Below are 17,532 nucleotides of genomic sequence, written 5' to 3' on the forward strand. Positions count from 1 at the left end.
TAGCGGCTCCATGCGCGCCAGGAGGCTGCCCCTCAGAGCGAGCCCGCTTCCTGCCAGGCAGCCGTGGCGGCTTGTTTTCAGCTCCCGTCCACAGACAGCACTTGCAGGGAGTTCTCCGGGGGAGGCTTTTCCCTGGGAACGCACGTGGCCCTTCTGATGGTGACAGCGTCACTGTGGTCACTGCGGGCCTCTCAGACGGGATCATGGACGTGTCCAGCTCGTGACTGACACTCCTGCCATGAGGCTGGGCCTCCTCTCTCTGTGTCTGTCCGACCCGAGTCCAGCGGCGGTGACCTTGTATAGGGCAGTCGGGGTCAGAGCGGCTCTCCTGAGGCCTGTGCTGGGCTCGTGGCAGTCGCCTTCCTGCCCTGTCCTCCCCGGTCTCCCAGTTTTGTACGATCCATGTAACCCAGCCCTGTTGGCCTTGGGCCGCCCCAGCAGCCTCATTTCAGAGGCCCATCTCCACGGATGGTCTCACTCCGGGGTCCTGGGGGCCGAGCCCCAGCCTGTTGGCTGGTGGGGACTTGCTCTCTGGCTTAGAGTGTGACGACGTGGAGGGTGCTGGCGTGAGGGCCGCCCTGTCGGGGGAGACGGAGGAACACGTGTGCAGGCTCACCCTCCCTGTGTCTCTTCTGTCCGGCAGGCCTGGCAGCTGCGCTTCAGCCACCTGGTTGGTTATGGCGCCAAGTACTACTCCTACCTGATGTCCAGGGCTGTGGCGTCCATGGTCTGGAGAGAGTGCTTCCGGCAAGACCCTTTCAACAGGTAACAGACCTGGGGGGTTTCACAGCCCGCACCCCTGCATCCGAGGCCAGATGCCCAGAGCTCACCTGGACCCTGCAGGAAACTGGGCCACTGTGAGCTGGGCGTCCTCCCCGGGGGGCCAGAGAGGCCAGTTCCAGTTCACGAGTCCCGAGAAGGCGTGTCCTTTAAAAGCAGAGCAGTAATTCCCATCTGGGCTTGCAGTCTCTCAGGGCGTCTTTTCCCCTCGCCACACAGCTGGTGGGGCTAAGGCGGGGGCCTCAGACGCCCCCGGCAGATACACGTCAGTCCCACATCCGGGGCACAGAGTATTCTCAGAGGGGAGACAGAGGCTCAGAGGGGGCCTGTGATTTGTTCAAGGCCTCACAGTGAACAAACCAGACTAAGATGAAGTCTGCTAATCCCTAGTCCTTCACTCCCCCCAACCCCACCCCCCTCAGCTCTTCATGTCATTTGGCAAAAGCTTGAGTTTTCTCAGCAGTTAATAGTTATTCTCAGTTGAAGCTGATGTGATAGAGTCTCTAAGTGTTTTACATCCCAGTGCCCACATGCTATTTCATCTCCCACCCTCTGCACCTCCATGGACATTTGGGCTGCTGTGTAGATTTTATTACTTTCAAAGGCTCTAAAGCCTAAATTGAATACCATGAATCAACTCTGGGGATTATAGTTCTTTACTGAAGATTTATATAAAATAGACAAAATACTCTCTTGTTTAAAGGAATCACACTTTACTAGAAAACCACATATCCTTAAGTACATGTGTTCCCCAGCATTTGTACCTTGTTTATGTACGCATTCTCGCCTAGACATGCAGTTGCTATAATTTTATGGACATGTAAAAGTAAGCTAGTAAAAATACTCATTGGACTAGAAAATGTCTAAGCTCTATCAAAAGATCCTTTTTGATCCCAGTTCTGAAAAGTCTCCAGGCTGGAAGCCAGGCAGCAGAGCCAAGGCTGGCCGGGGCAGCCGTGGGCAGGCAGGCCTCTCGCTGCCTGTCCCCGGCCTCCGCCCATGGTCCTGTCTGGGGCACACGCCACCCCAGCGCTCCCTTTAGGACGGAGCCAGGATTAGCATCTGATGTCACTGTGTTTTTGATGCTGAAATGCTAGCAACATTCCAGGTTAGAGACCACAGTCACAAAATCGCCCACATAAAGAGCTTCCAAAAATAGTGGAATGAAAGCATTATTTACTTAACTTTAGTTATTTTGCATTAAAGGAGTTGCATTTTCTGTTTTAAAAAGTAGGCTTCCCTGGTGTTCAGATGGTAAAGCGTCTGCCTGCAATGCAGGAGACCTGGGTTCGATCCCTGGGTCGGGAAGATCCCCTGGAGAAGGATATGGCCACCCACTCCAGTACTCTTGCCTGGAAAATTCCATGGATGGAGGAGCCTGATAGGCTATAGTCCATGGGGTCGCAAAGAGTCGAACACAACTGAGCAACTTCACTTTCACTTTCAGCACTAAATAACTTGTTTTCAGGTGTCACTAGTTTGGAGAATTTCTGTCTGTAAGAGCGCCTCCAGTCTGCCTGTTTTGCTGCCCCCTTGGCCTCTGACCGTACCGAGGCCTCTCCTGGACGCTTTTTTGCCTTCACTCTTGCGTCACTGTAATTCTTCTGTTTGCTGGGTGCCATCTCCAATTCTTTGCTGAGAGAATGGCATAAATGATTTCAAATCTCTCCTCTTCACTGAAGTAATCCTAAAGATGATGGAAGAGGAGATGTGTAACACACAATCCTTTCTACAAAGCGCACGCTTGTTACAAACAAAGTGAAAACTGGAGTTGTCCTCTTAGAGTGAACGTATCACTGCTGGTCTCTGTAGAGTAAGGTGAAGGTAGGAATCGGATGTTTAGAAACCGGAAGATGATGGAGGGTGGCTTCTGTGACTGTGACATCCGTGTGGCTTCATCTGGGGGCTCGGGGGTGTGGAGGGTGTCTGAAGGTGTGCTAACAACCCTCTTCTCTACAGGGCGGCGGGGGAGCGCTATCGCCGGGAGATGCTGGCCCACGGCGGGGGCAGGGAGCCCATGCTTATGGTGCAAGGTGAGCCGAAGTGAGACACGCTCTAAGGTTTTTGAGCTGTGTGTGTGTTTGTTTTGCATCATCTGTGATGAAAGCTGTTCATATTTTGTTTTTTCTTTTAAAGAGAGGATGCCTCAGCCTTGGACGTGGCTGTGAGGGTGTCTCATTGTGTCCCCAGATGACAAGTCAGTGACTGACTGACTTAAATGAGGAAAAAATTTCAGGCTTTAGCTCTCAAAATGTTACTAACACGCTAATCGGAAACTTGTTGCAAATTCTCAGAAAATTTGCCTTAGCTTTTGATGGGTTACAGTGGGTAGCCTAAAGAACTCATTTCTTATCTCTCCTGAAAGCCCAGCTATACACACTGTTAGAAATTGCATGGTTTTTTTTACTTGTTTAAAAATTAGAACCTACTTAAGTCTGCTCTGTGACATAGCACAGTGCTTGTTTTCCTGTGCGTTTTGGACAGAAATCTAATTGTGAATGGGAGAGACTGTCACGGTATTTCAAGGAGAGGTGGGTGGTGCTGGTGTCTCGGGGTGTGGGCATCACCATGGCAGGTCCTCTGACGGTGCAGCAGGAGGAGACCCCGAGTGGAGCGGCGCTGTCTTCAGGCTGAGCCCCGCGGTCCTGCTAGTGAGGGGTGAGGTGATGTCTGCTGCCCGGGTCTGTACTGCTGTCCTTGTGGGAAGGGCTGTGTCCATCCCAGCCCTGTGGCCGAGAGCTGCTGCCTGGGTCTGCACGACTGTCCTCACGGGAAGGGCCATATCCATTCCGGCCCTGCGGCTGAGAGCTGCTGCCGTGCCTGGCGCTGGAGGCAACCCTGAGTGCACAGCCCTCCTGGGAGGGTACACACATCCAGGCTCGGTTTGCCCGACGCCACGGCAAGCGTGTAACGTGGGTCAGCCAGCCCAGCCTGCCATGCTTCGGGGTGAGCCCTGGCCTCCCCTCAGGATCACCTCGGGGCACCCTCGTGATGAGGCACTGACAGCTAACTCTCCCAAGCAGCCCCCTGAGGAGGCTGCTCCTTCTGCCCTCCCGCTGGTGGGGTCAGCTCAGGGCCAGCCTGCACATGGCAGGGCGCAGCAGAGCCAGGCTCAACCCTGTGCCTTCGGAGCCCAGGACAGCCGGCTGCACATTCTGTGTGGACTCAGGTAAACGTGCGTGCCCTTGGCTGGCGGGCCGTGGAGACGGGCAGCCGCTGTGCCAGGGGTCCTGGCAAGTGCTCCAGCGGCGGCACTCAGTGCGCCCTCCCGATGCCACGTCTGCACGCCCGTGCATGCAAACATGAGCCCACGCACAGCCCCAGCCAGAGGAGAATACTAAATCCTTTTCAGAGTTTCCTCTTTCGGTGTATTTTTTTCCTCTGCTTCTAAGATTGCTGTGTCATCTCTCCAGCAAGTCTGTTCTTCATATGAAACATTTTTGTGTCAGGAACCTTAGTATTTTTCCATGCTGAAACTCATACTCACAAGAGAAAAGCAAGCCTGTGGTTCAGACTAGAGAAGATAGAGCATCCAGATCGCAGTTGGCTCTGCTCACGGGCACTAACATCTTCCTGATACCATCCCCCAAGACCCACTCCTCCACACGCTTAGTTACCTGGCAGATGAACAGAGGGTGTGACGCCTGCTGTCATCCCACAGGGTGGGCTTTGTAGGACAAGACCATCGGGGGCATCCCCTCTTCGGTGTGCGTGCAGCCAGCCTGAGCCCCAAAGCAGGGCTGTCCTGGACTGTGGCTCACAGCCTTGGGCAGTGATGGACGAGTCAGAGTTGGAGGGACAGCTCGACCTCGCTGGTCTTACTCTTCTATGAAAACGTAGGTGCTTCGTCTGTGCTAACTACTTACTAGGGACACATCAGGGTTCTCTTAACTAGTGGAAGGTAAGGAAACAGAGCCCTTACTTTTAAGTTGTGTACCTCTGTGACCAAATAACAACTGATTAACCTCCTGACTGAGCTAAGAGTGAGCATTTGAGAGGAGCCTCAAGCCACTCGTCAGTCAGGACTCCCTGTGTCATGCTTGGGATCTGAGTGATGAACACTGCACAGGTGAGCTTTAAGGTTACTCACTCAGCGGGCGTGGGCTTCTCTCCTAACTCTGCCCAGGAGCCTCGGGGTAAATCCACAGAATCCCTCTCAAAACTCTAAATGCCACTTGAAGAAAACAAAACAAAAAAAAGCATTTCCTTCCTCAAAGGGGTGGGGGGGAAGTCCTTACACAGTAAAACAGAAGTGGATCTGCAGGTAGCAGCTCTGGTGCTTTACTGAATGACTTGAGATAGTCAGTTTCCCTAAGGGAGACAAAGTGTGGTTTATTTGCAGGGCAGGAAATGAACACACAGACTTAGAGAGTGGGCTTGTGAACTCGGTGCGGGAAGGCGAGGGGGACGAATCCAGAGAGTAACATTGACACACATACACGCCCTGTGTGAGACAGCTCGCTAGTGGGGAGCTGCTGTGTCACACGGGGGCTCAGCCCGCTGCTGTGTGATGACCCAGACGGCTGGGACGGGAGGGTCGCAGGGAGCCTTAAGAGGGAGGGGATATATGTGCACTTACAGCTGATTGACATTGTGGTACAGCAGAAGCTAACACGACGTTGTAAAGCAGTTATCCTCCAATTAAAAAGAAAAAGGGTTGGTTGTCTATGAAGCCCATGACAGAGTATCACAGTTATCAGATGCTTTGTTGATGCTATCAAATATTTGTCTGACGGAGAAGGCAATGGCACCCCACTCCAGTACTCTTGCCTGGAAAATCCATGGACGGAGGAGCCTGCTGGGCTGTAGTCCACGAGGTTGCTAGGAGTCGGACTCGACTGATCGACTTCACTTTCACTTTTCACTTTCATGCTTTGGAGAAGGAAATGGCAACCCGATCCAGTGTTCTTGCCTGGAGAATCCCAGGGACGGGGGAGCCTGGTGGGCTGCCGTCTATGGGGTCGCACAGAGTCGGACACAACTGAAGTGACTTAGCAGCAGCAGCAAGGCATGTATTAGCACTTTTGGAGTCCCGGGAAGCTCTCTCTGAATATTATTGCCATGACATGAGTTACGCCTTTTGCCTATACTCAGTTTCTCCCTTTAAATTACAATCTAAAACGTTGGCACAGCTGTAATAAAATGATGCTATATGCAGAAAAAAAAAAAAAAACCCACTTCTTTCTAATCTTCAAGTCAAAATTATGTCCTTATCTTGTTTTAAACACATCCATAGCACATATAAGGAGGATGTTTTAAGCAGAATATTTAGTTACTTAATCCTCCACTAAACACAAGATGGCAACACCTGACCAAATCCAAGAATTCTGGGGTAAGTTGCAGTCTTTGCACATTCCATACCCCGCAGTGTTCTATGGTTTAAGCATCACATTTCTTGGTAATAAGAGAACTTACTTTTTTAAAAAAATAAAACCATGATGATATATGCTATATTCATTTTGTTATTTTCAAAAACATAGTAGAAAACTTTAGGTGTGCTGTGGTGAACAGTTTCTCTCACAAGCTCTTCAGAAATGGAATGGTTCTCTTGGAAGAAGATAAGCATGCAAATGAGGTGGTACCTGGTTCCCCCGAGCAGGCTGGTGGGATCGGAGCAGTACTGTCTCACACTCTGAGGAGAGAGGTGAACTCCTCACAGGAGGGTCCGTCGTCCCTTGCAGACTGCTCTTTCTTCCATGTTATCCAAAGTTCTTGAGTAAGTGGCCCTTGTTTTGTTCCTAGGTTCAGATTTTATGTTTAAATGACTAGAAAAACCCAACGTGTTGAAAAACCTTCCCTTCTCATGCCTCCTGCCCTGCTGCTCTCTGAACCCTGTGACCCCAGTCCTGCCCTCCATCCCCACGGACCCCGAGGCTCACGCCCCTCACACATCTTCCTCAGTTCAGCTGTAACGTCTGACTTGAGTCTGGGTGGGTCTTAGACTTGTGAGGATGTCAGTGGCCTGAACCTGGAGGCCTCAGTGATTCCCCAAAGTCTGTGTGTGTGTAATGCCACATCCTAACTCTTCCCATTGGCAAGCCCTGCCTGACGCCCCTGACCAGCAGTGAACTTCTCTGTCCCGTGTGTTCCGTGAGCTCCTTGACTCCGTGGCGGATCCGTCCCCCTCGTGTGGCCCCTGGACGAGGCTGACCGAAGCCACGTATGCGCCCTGCCCACTGGGTCTCAGGTTTCTACCGCTGGTTGTGGGTCCCGGTGCCCCCTGCAGCCTCTGCACAGAGTTCTGTGGGGACAGGAAAGGGCAAAGCCCAAGAGTTTAGTCTTTCAAGTGGTTATTTTTAAAAGTTTAACAGAAAAATTTCTTTTCCCCTTTCCAGAAAAGAAACTCTTAGCTTTATGACTTCTGGCCAAAAGCAGTGTGCCCATAGACAGAGAATGTTCTAACTTGACAGAGTTTTAAAAAGCACCAAACATCAGATAAGATGAAAAGAAATGTAGATAAATGAGTCAGTTCTCAGTGAAACTCCCTTCAGTTTCTCTGTGTTGCCAGACTGACTCATGGAACCCAAGTCTAGAAGCCCACAGGGCCTCTCCGTAAGCTGATTAAAATCATAATACCTTACATTTCTGCCGAGCCCTGTGGTTTTCAAAACACATTCATTTTTGCCCTAATTATCCTATATCATCTCTTCTAACTTGTTGCATATTATTTTTATTCAAGAAACAAGTCAGAATTTGTGGTTTGTATATTCCACAGGGCTACCCTTGTTCCTGTGTGTAAAGAGAACTTCGCTTTCGCATAGAAGCCTCCTTGGTCTGGGAGCACTCAAGCTTGTTCCGACACCTTCCTCTAGGGGAGAAGGTCTGATGCCCTCCCTGCTGGAGGGTCAGGGCTGGCCGGGGGTCCCCGCCTGGGAGAGGACCATGTGCTCAGGAGCACGCGTGGTCTGGTGTGTGTGTGTGTGTCAAGGGAGCCCAGCTCCCGATAAATGAATACACAGTGGCCAAAGCATCAACAATTTGAGCAAAAAAGTAAATAAGAGTTCCTTGGACTGCAAGGAGATCCAACCAGTCCATTCTAAAGGAGACCAGTCCTGGGTGTTCTTTGGAAGGAATGATGCTGAAGCTGAAACTCCAGTACTTTGGCCACCTCATGCGAAGAGTTGACTCATTGGAAAAGACTCTGATGTTGGGAGGGATTGAGGGCAGGAGGAGAAGGGGACGACAGAGGATGAGATGGCTGGATGGCATCACCGACTCGATGGACATGAGTTTGGGTAAACTCCGGGAGTTGGTGATGGACAGGGAGGCCTGGTGTGCTGCGATTCATGGGGTCGCAAAGAGTCGGACACGACTGAGCGACTGAACTGAACTGAAGGCAGCGTTGGAACATCACACAGAGTAGACAGCATGAGTGCACCCTGACAGGAGTGGCTGAATAAACAAACGGTATGGATCTCTCATGCGGGCGAACTGGGGTGTGTGCTGCAGGAGTGCCCGCCTCGAGGCACTGGGCACTGTGTCCCCCGAGTGTGGGCCACACGGTGACCCCTCTTTCCATCCTATGCTCTGGAAGGAAGGGAGGAGCACTGCCTGCCTGGTGTTCACGGTCAGCACCAGCGAGTCATGTTGATCCCGGCCCCTGGGGCAACGTGAGGTAATGGACGCCCCTCCCGGGTCCTCATTCCCAGGTGGTCACAGTCAGGGCCCTGAGCAGAGTGTCGACTCTCAGAGGAGGTGGTGGATGGGCCCCACCGTGCCAGCCCCGCAGAGGGGCCGCCTGCAGGCTCTATTATGCGAACACACTTACGTGTTTACCTAGAAGGCCAGATGTTTCTCGGGCCATTAAAAACGTGATTGTGGGGGGTCCAACAAGATGGTGAAGTAGAGGAGGGCGTGGGACTCACCTTCCCTAAGAATGCATCAGAAATCCACGCACACGTGCAGTGATTCCCACTGGAACCTGGAGACTGGCGGCAGGACTCGTGCGTGGACAGCTGAGGGAGTGGGCACAGAGCTCAGGCCTGCACCCCGGGACCCCTCCCAGGAACTCGGGGAGGCAGAGACCACGCACTGGGGAGCGAGCCCCGCCTTCCAGGGCACAGGAGGCCACACAGCACTGCCCCATGACAGCGCGGGGACAGGCTGTGAGGGACAGAGGGGCCTGCACCCGAGGCCGTGTCAGCCAAGGGCAGTGCCTGCGGGTACCCCGGCTCCAGCCCCGGCCTCCGCAGCGAGTCCCGTGCAGGGAGAAGGGGAAGCACCCCAGAGCAGAGAGGGCCCGGGCCTGATCTCGGGGCTCCTCTTCCAGCATCCTGGGGTCAGACCCCACCCCCCAGTAGGGCGGTGATGGCCAACGAGCAGAAAGGAAGCCTTACTTCACGCCTACCTCCAGTCCCACCACAGCAACAGCTTCCAGCTCACCCTGAGCAAACGCACAACGCCTGTCCAGGTCAGAGCCAGCTATCCCCACAAAGGCCTCAGACTCGCACGGTCTGTATAGGAACGCACCCTCGTGACAACAGCCCTTCAACAGGTCCTGTTTCACCTGAATTCACAGAGGCAGAGGACCTGCTCTCAGTTAAAAAGCAAGAAAAAACCCTGAAAAATAAACAACAAATTACAAATGTATCAGATAAAGAGTTGAAAGTATTGGTAATAAAAATGTTAACTGAAATAGAGAAAAGAATACACGAGCACAGTGAGAATTTTAATAAGGAACTAGAAAACGTGAAAAAGACCCAAGCAGAAATGAAGAAATTGAGTAACTGAAATTAAAAGACACTGGAAGGAATGAGTAGCAGACGGAATGATACAGAGGAGCACAGAGGGATCTGGGAGAGAAGACGACGGGCATCACGTGGTCACCACAACAGACAGGTAACAGAAGAGTTAGAGAGACCTGAGCCTGCAGGACAGGCCTCCTGTCGAGGGGTAAGGAGGCTCTGGATGTGCCCCTCCCATTAGTGGGTATCAGACCCGAGTCTGCAGCCACGTCCCCCCGACTCCCCCGTCATCTGTCTTGGAGGCAGGCAGCATTCTGTACAGTACCCCCTTCCAAGAGCTCATCACATTCTCTGCTTATAAACAGCACGGGTCAAACCTTCAGTGAACAGAGATGCAAAGACCTAAAAGTGAAGACAAGGTCAGTGTTTCCAACACAGAATAAACCAAGAAGAGAAGGTGCCCTCCCGGAAAGAGTGCAACTTTTCATTTTTCTAAACACATGGGTTGTGGGATCCCAGGAATTGTTGACAAAGCAGTCAGATAACCGCAGACACAGGCCAGAAACGGATGGGTGTTTCCTAGACCTGGGGTGTGGGTGACAGCTTTGCCCGGGTAGGAGGAGTCGCTTTCCCAGGAAGGGACAGGTCTTTCTGTCTGTAAATGTGGCCCCGGAGCCTTCATGGTCCTTGCATTTTCCTGCTGTTGATGTTGTCGGTGTTCCAGTGAATAAACTCAACCAACATACGTTTTGCCAGCAGTGAAGAAAAGCCTCTGGGGAAGGTAACTTGTGAGCAGAATTTAACTTGTACTGTGTTGACCGCACTTTGCTTCGCACACCGCATGTGTTCAGGCCCCGGCGAGTGGCCGTGTCCACTGCACGCTCCCTGTGGCTATGGGTCCAGCCCCTCTTCTCCCCCGGGCAGCCCAGGCTCCTGCCCCACAGCTCTGGGTGACCTGCTTGGTCACAGTCGCAGCATGGCAGCACAGCACAAGGAGTCGCTCTCAGGACAGGTTGGGGGCGGTGACAGGGTGACCAGCTCCGAAGAGGCTGGCGTTTGCACTGGGAGGTGTGACCGCCTTCACAGAAGTAAGGCCGAGGCCCTTCCCCTCGCCTCCTAGGACGCAGAGCCCTCAGTGACCTGCAGGGCGAGGGCCGTGAGCCTCAGGCATCCCAGGGCAGAGCCCTGCTCAGCTTCTAGTGGAGAGATGGAGACACATTTGCTAACCAGCTCTTGAAACGTCCAGAGAGCACAGAGAAGGGACGTTTCTCTGGATTTAACCAGGTTAGCTCCTGAAACGTCATTTGCAAGGTGTCTCCTAGTGACTGAGTCTTTCCGACCGTCTCTAAAGAAACCCTCTCCTTGCGACCTTGTACGTAACGTCAGTAATAACGAAACTAGATTGAGGATGACTGTACCTAAACCTGATTTTCTCAATTAGTAGTTCATCTTTACGTTAAAGTCTGTAAGACGGGACAGCCCTCCCTTAACGTCCAAGTCTGCATGTCTCAAATACTTGACCCCATCACGTAAGTTGGGGTACGTCAAGTAAGCCCTCTCCTTTTGGCAGTGTGTGTGTTTAGCGGCAGGCTCGGGACAACAGCTGAACTCCACTCACATCCTCCCTTCAATCAGTTTAAACAAAACAGAGCTTTAATTTTAAAGATTTTTGAAAGTTTAAATCACACCCTCAAAATAACTATAATTTCAGCCCTACATTTTTGTCTTCTTCCTGCACTTTCTTTTCCCTTCAGGATGAGCATTTTATTAAAATGTTGCAGTAGCCTTGTACCCCAGTTTTCCTAAGATACTTGACATTGGATATTAGCCATTAAGACTGACTGCTGCTTTTGTATCTAGAGTTGAATGGACAGGAGGCGGAAAGGGCTGGCAAGAGAAGCACAGTGAGAGCCACACTGAGCCTGGGGCCAGGGCCGCCCGTGCTGAGCGCGCTGCGTGTGTCCCCTCGTGTCTGTGGTCCCAGGGTGCTCGGGTGACCCTGTGGAGACGGGACTAGAAGAGTTGAAGCCCAGGCGCTCCCCACCCCTGTGTTGTGTGGACTGCTAGTGTCTCTGACTTCTTCTCCGGTAGACCACGGCACGCTCGCGTTGGGCATAGTTGTGTGCGTGTCGGGGCCGCACGTGCCGGATGCTCTGTCACCATGGTCGGTGGCTGAGTTGCCTCGTACCCTGATGCTCAGATGACACTCTCAGTGCCCCGGGCAGGATGTCCCAGGGATGGAGGTGATGGTGTCTCCGTCTTCCACATGGCAGTGGTTTCACGGCAGTGAGATCTCACTCAGTGAGGGTGCACGTGTGCGTGCCCACAGGCAGACTGCGGTCCTGACCACACACTGGCCAGCAGAACCTCCTCTTCTCGCGCAGAGAACAGGAATGAGGGAGCAAAGCGTGTCGGGGGAGCAGACGCAGGATGCAGCGGCCCAGGGCGACCACAGTGTCAGCAACGGGTGAATGGCAACCAGAGTCACAGCCGTGTGAACAGAACCTCAGTTCCCCGGAAGGAGCACCTGGGTGCTCCAGGCTGTAGCCTCCCTTTCGTAAAAGCACTGGTTTTTCAGAGGGCGTGGATGTGTTTGATGTGTGGGTGTGTTTGTTTAAGGAAGATGTGGAGCTTCAAAAGGCAAAATATTTTTTAACCCAGAAAGGTACTCAGTAAACGGAATTGTTAAATCTGACAATGAAACTGGGATAAACTAATGAGGAACAGGGCACGTCCGCAGCTCCACTTCCCACGTCTGCTCCCACCTGGCCGGACATGAGGGGCCCGGCCGCCCATAGGCAGGGCCTGGGGCAGAGCCCAGCTCCGAACAGCACAGGTACTGCCCGGCCGAGGGGCTGGGGAGGTTTTCAGTTCAAAGGAGGAACGGAGTTTCCCTTCTGGCTGATGTCCTCATTTTCCCGGGACTGACAGTAGGTAGTGGAACCACCTTTAGAGAAGAGCGTGGGCAGCCCAGTGTGGAACCCAGGAAACTTCGGAACGAGAGAGAGAATGGAACCAGGCGTCTGAGCCCCAGGAGAGCTGGTCCTCGCGTGAGCTCTGACCTCAGAAAGCTCACTTCACACAGCCAGGCCAGCTCAGGCTACAGTTTCCATCTATCTGGCCGAGTTTGGCACATAAAGTTATCTCAGCATGAAAAGTGGCCGTGAACTGTTGGGATGGGTGTTCAGACCCGAGGGCAGTCCACAGTCCGTATGGATGACCTTCAGTTTGGCACGTCCCATGAACTATTGGGATGGTTGTTTATACCTGAGGGCAGTCTACGGTCTGCATGGATGACCCGTGGTCCAGCGCATCCCATGAACTGTTGGGATGGGTGTTCAAACCCGAGGGCGGTCCACGGTCTGCGTGGATGACCCGTGGTCCGGCGCATCCCGTGAACTGTTGGGAGGGTGTTCAGGCCCGAGGGCAGTTCACGTGGATGACCTGCAGTCCGAGGTGTCCCATGTTGCCGGAGCCACAGCAGCTGAGTGTGTGGGCCAGTCACAGGCTGTCTCAGTGCTTCTGGTCCCTTCTTGTTTAAATTGTGGTAAAGTGTGTATGACACAAAATGTCCCGTTCTTACCGCTGTGAACGTGCAGTTCAGTGCGCCTCAGCCCCGTGTGGCTATCGCCGCTGTTCATCCCCAGGACTCCTCCCCATCCCCATGTTCTCTTCAGTAAACCTTGTATCACAGCTGCTAACAGGTAGAAAATGGGTTGATTTTAGTTACCACGTCTGTTTCCTTCTTTCCCAAGATAAAGTTGTGTCATCAAAAGCAGATGGAAAAGCCAGAGAATACAAAGCAAGCCATGATTCATTAGCTGGATAATCAGCTTGGGATTGTGTCCAATGATAAAACCCTAAATACTTGATCACAGACAGCATTTTGAAATTCAACTTGTGCAGAAAATAAGCAACCTCATCCTTCAGCCCTTGAACTTTCACTCTGATGGTTCTTGTTACCAGTTACAGGGCCTTTCCCACATGTTCAGTGCACATTATTCAATTCTTACAGCAGTCAAGCTGTGTAGACGACACTCTGCTGGTGTTCTGGTCTTTAGACACACACCTCACTCACCAGTCAGCCTCCGCTCAGGCTGCCTCTTGCAGGAGTGAGTCTCCAAAGTCCAGTCTGGGCTGAAGGCCCTGAACCGGGTGCTTGACCAGGGTTACTCACCAAGCTCTGGCTCTAACCACCAGTGCCCTCTTTAGAGGCACCTTCAGTCTTGTTCAGGAAAGGAGAAATTTATCTTTCTGCTGTATTCCTCCTCGCTAACCCTTCAGAAGGAGACTTTGGGACAGTCAGCAGAGAGAACAGCCAGAAATTTGAGGTTGTAAGATGCTGGGCTAAGCCAAGGAATGTTCCCTTTGGCCTGAAAGCCCAACGTGCCTGGCGCTGGCCCCCACGGCAGCTCCCCTGGGGTGTTCAGAGCTGGGCTGTGGTCCCTAAACAGATGACGCCTGTAGGCCTTAACTCTCATAGAAACCTGGCTGACGTACCTTCATTTGAGCCAAGTACCGGCACTGTGCCTTAAATGTAGGAGTATGCTTGGCTTTTATCTCTGATTTAGAAAGAACTGGGGGGTGACCCACCCTGGCCGCCTCAGGTGTTGAGGGCCTGGCCTCGTGGGTGTAGGGGCCACACCCGCCCCTCTCATGGGCTCCAGGACACACACACAGCCCTTGAGCGCCTGCCACATCATGAGGCCCATAGACAGAAGGGCAGATCCTTCCAGTTCCACCAGGAAAGAAGCAATTTCAGGAGGAACCACGCACTCTGGAGAGAGCATCCCCGTCTTCTTGCCCTACCCCCAGCACACCCCCCACCACAGCAGGTGGGGCTGGGGGCAGAGATGGACTCTCCCCTGTCTCAGGCCAAGACAGCTCTCACTACCCGCCAGTGACCCGAAGAGATCTGATAGTAAAGCTTGCCTGTATGTCACCTGTTTCTGATATCTGTGGAAAGATGTGGTTATTTAAATGAGAAAAGAAAGAGCAGAAAGCACTTGCTTTTACTCCAAACCCTGGGTTTAGAAAGTTGGTCCTCAAAAAAAATATCAGTGTCCCCCGGGTATCATTAAATTCTCTTTAATAACTTGTGAACTTATCTCTGTATCAGGTGGGAATCTTTTTGAAAGAAACCACCAACTCAGGCTGACCAAACAGAAAGGAATTTGGGGGAACAGTGCAGAGGCGGCCGCAGAGGCGGGGGGTGAAGCAAAAGCCAGCTGAGAAAGCAGCTTCTGGGCTCCATGTCGGGGTAGACGATCCACTTGGGCACCCGTACCAGCTCACTGCCCTGGTGTCCACAGGCCTCCCGTCATTGTGACTGGGAGTGGGTCCCTGGGTGGCACAGGGCTGGCACCAAGCTGGGTTAGGAAGGCAGGAGGCCCCGTACCTGGGGCCCAGCTGCCCCCCAGACGCCCCAGTGTGGTGGCCAGGATGGCGTCCCCTGCGGGCACACACATAACCCTCAGCTAGCAGCCCCCGAGTGGCAGGCTACGGCGCTGCACACAGGCCAGCACCCAGCTTGTGTGGTGCAAGCTACGGCTATGGCGCTGCACACAGGCAAGCACCCAGAGCCTGCCCCGGAACCCCTGGAGACCCTAGTTCACTGCCGTCAGGCCTGGGACAGCTTCCCGGTCCTCCAAGGTCGTGAACACACTGGTTTAGCAGAGCAGTCGAGACAGGAACGTTTGGGCTTGCCCCAGGTTTTATCAGCCCGTTCGCCTCTCGGGGAAAAGGAGGAGGAAAATAAATGAAATCGTCATCGTAACTGCTTTACGGGCTGTTCCCTGTGGGCCTGTGGAGGGTGGGCAGGTGGGACTCTGCTTCCCTGAGGGTTCCCTGCAGCTGGTCTGTCTTACACCTCCACCCACGTGTCCCTCTGAGGGGGAAAGTTACCCTCGGTTTTGTTTTACAGTCTCAGCTCCCTGTGCCCCCCACCCCTGCCCTCCAGAGAATGCGTGTCAACTCCACCCGCTCTGGACTTGGCCCTCCAGCGGGTTCTGGGGGCGCCTACAAAACTGCTCATCTCATCACCACCCTTTTAAGACTTAAGACTTGACACAGAGAACATCTTCACCAGCTTTATAAAAAAAATCCACGTGTTGCTGGAATCTTTACCATCTACATATGTAAATGCTAAATTCAGTTTTTCTTATTTGTGGAACTGCCTGAAAACATTTTGTTTTTAATTCCCTGTGTAGAAGTTGTTAGTTCATGTTGACACTTGCAAACACTTAGATCTAACTAAAGTGAGGACACTGCAGCCGTGTGGCAGGAGCATTCCCGCCCCGGTAAGTTGGTGCGTCATCTCTGAACCTTCATCTTCACCGGTCGCAGCACACACACCACGGTCCAACCACTCCTCTTGGGCCAGGTTTTAGTTAAAACTCCCCCGAGCGTGTGTGCATCTCTCTGCTTGCCCCACGGCGGCCATCCTCTGAGATGCAGAAGTGGCTGCAGGTGGCCCTGGAGAGGGTGTGGCCCTGAGGTGAAGGGTCCTGTGTCTGTGGACAGCTGGTGGAGGTAACAGGAACACTTCAAGGGACTGGCGGCCGCACTTCACTGCACAGGTCAGCCCCACCTTCTGACAGTTCTAACCATTTAATTAGAAGCAGTTTGTAATTACAGGATGTTTCAAATGTTACAAGGAAGGGAATGGTGAAACAGGATAACACATCTGACCAAAAGTCATGTTTCAGTGTTTGCCCCACAACTATTCTCTGCATGAGAACCCTGGCCCGTGGGAAATGCGCAAGCGGGGTTTACTGCTCTGCTTACGTGAAAGCCTGCGTCTCAAAGACACGGTGGAAGGCGCTGCTGGCCATCGCCAGAGCCATCACATCCCATGACTATTTTACTGTAAAAAAAAAATTGCTTTGAACTTTAGTTTTGCAATTAAAGACACAGCAACAAAATTCTCTTCCGAGAGCCGTCCTTATTCCTCAGATGGTCCCTGCGATGGAGATGTGAGGACCTGGATTTGAATGCAAATGAAAGTGTTTTGGGCTGTGGTGAGACTATGACGGCATCCGTATTGTTGCTGAGCACGTGGGGTCTCATGAGGGGCTGTCGAGGACGTGTTGGCACGGCTGCTGTGTGTCCACTGTACAAGCCAGGCCTTGGCCAGCCCCAGTGGCCGTGTTCCCCAGTGGGGGTGGCCGTGTCTGTGGGTCCAGCCCTAGGCCTGCCCAAGCTCTCTATGCTCCACTGCAGATGGTGGCCTGGGTGGGAGCACCCCCGGCCCTCAAACGTGGTTCCTTGCACTCCTGGTCAAGTGGGCTCCAAGGGTGTAGTAATATCTCCAAAACATATTTGGGTCTAAATCTCTAAGCTAAGTGTTGGTGAGATAGTATAAAAAAGGCAATAAAACAAGAAACCACTCAGAGCCCAGGCACTGCCTGGACACCCTGAAATGGCCTCGTTCCCAGCTTGCGGCTCCTGAAGCCGAGTGTCCCCGACCGTGTGGACGTGCTGTCCATCTCTTTCGCTCTGTGCTGTCCCTGAGCGAGCTGGCTGACCGTCTGTCTGTCTGTTGGCAGGTATGCTTCAGAAGCGTCCTTCTATCGACGACTTCGTAAACACCCTCGTTTCCGACCTGGACCTAGACTTCGAGACCTTCCTCATGGATTCTACGTGAGGGAGACACCTGAGTCCTTGAGATCAGGGTCATGGTGACGCTGATTCTGTTGTAAGCGCTGCAGCTACAAACACTTGTTTCTGAGTTCCGTATTCACTTCTGTGATAACTTGTGAAAAGCCTCAAACCCGTGGATCTTGGAATAAATAATTTTTTTTTAAATTATGCTGGCTTTTAGCTTGTTTGGCAGATTCTGCATGATTTCTGAAGACAACTGTATAGGTGGCTGAAAGTGGAGCAGTCAGTTATGGCGGTGGAGAAACCACGTGTGGTCTCCACAGTGCGTGTGAGTGGCTGCCCTGGCTCCTCCCGCGAGGTCAGGGATGGACCGCACAGGCGCACCTCTGACCTGACGAGGAATACACAGAACTGCAGCACAGCAAGGGAGTCGTGTGTCAAGTTCAGCCTCTGACGAATCTGGAAC

The 17,532-nt window shown here is 52.7% G+C and overlaps 1 protein-coding gene across 1 annotated transcript in view; it reads left to right on the forward strand.

The window, feature by feature from the left end:
* The window catches only part of MIPEP (mitochondrial intermediate peptidase), an 85,576-nt gene extending 68,303 nt beyond the window's left edge, over window positions 1-17,273 (forward strand). The window contains exons 17-19 of the mRNA XM_070380514.1: window positions 644-765; window positions 2,740-2,813; window positions 17,012-17,273. Of these exons, the coding sequence (XP_070236615.1) occupies window positions 644-765; window positions 2,740-2,813; window positions 17,012-17,109 (294 nt within the window). The 3' untranslated portion in view covers window positions 17,110-17,273. The remainder of the gene's footprint in view (window positions 1-643; window positions 766-2,739; window positions 2,814-17,011) is intronic.
* The last annotated feature ends 259 nt before the right edge of the window (window positions 17,274-17,532 follow it).

Source organism: Bos mutus, chromosome 12 (genome assembly GCF_027580195.1).
Source record: "Bos mutus isolate GX-2022 chromosome 12, NWIPB_WYAK_1.1, whole genome shotgun sequence".
Classification (NCBI taxonomy): Eukaryota; Metazoa; Chordata; class Mammalia; order Artiodactyla; family Bovidae; genus Bos; species Bos mutus.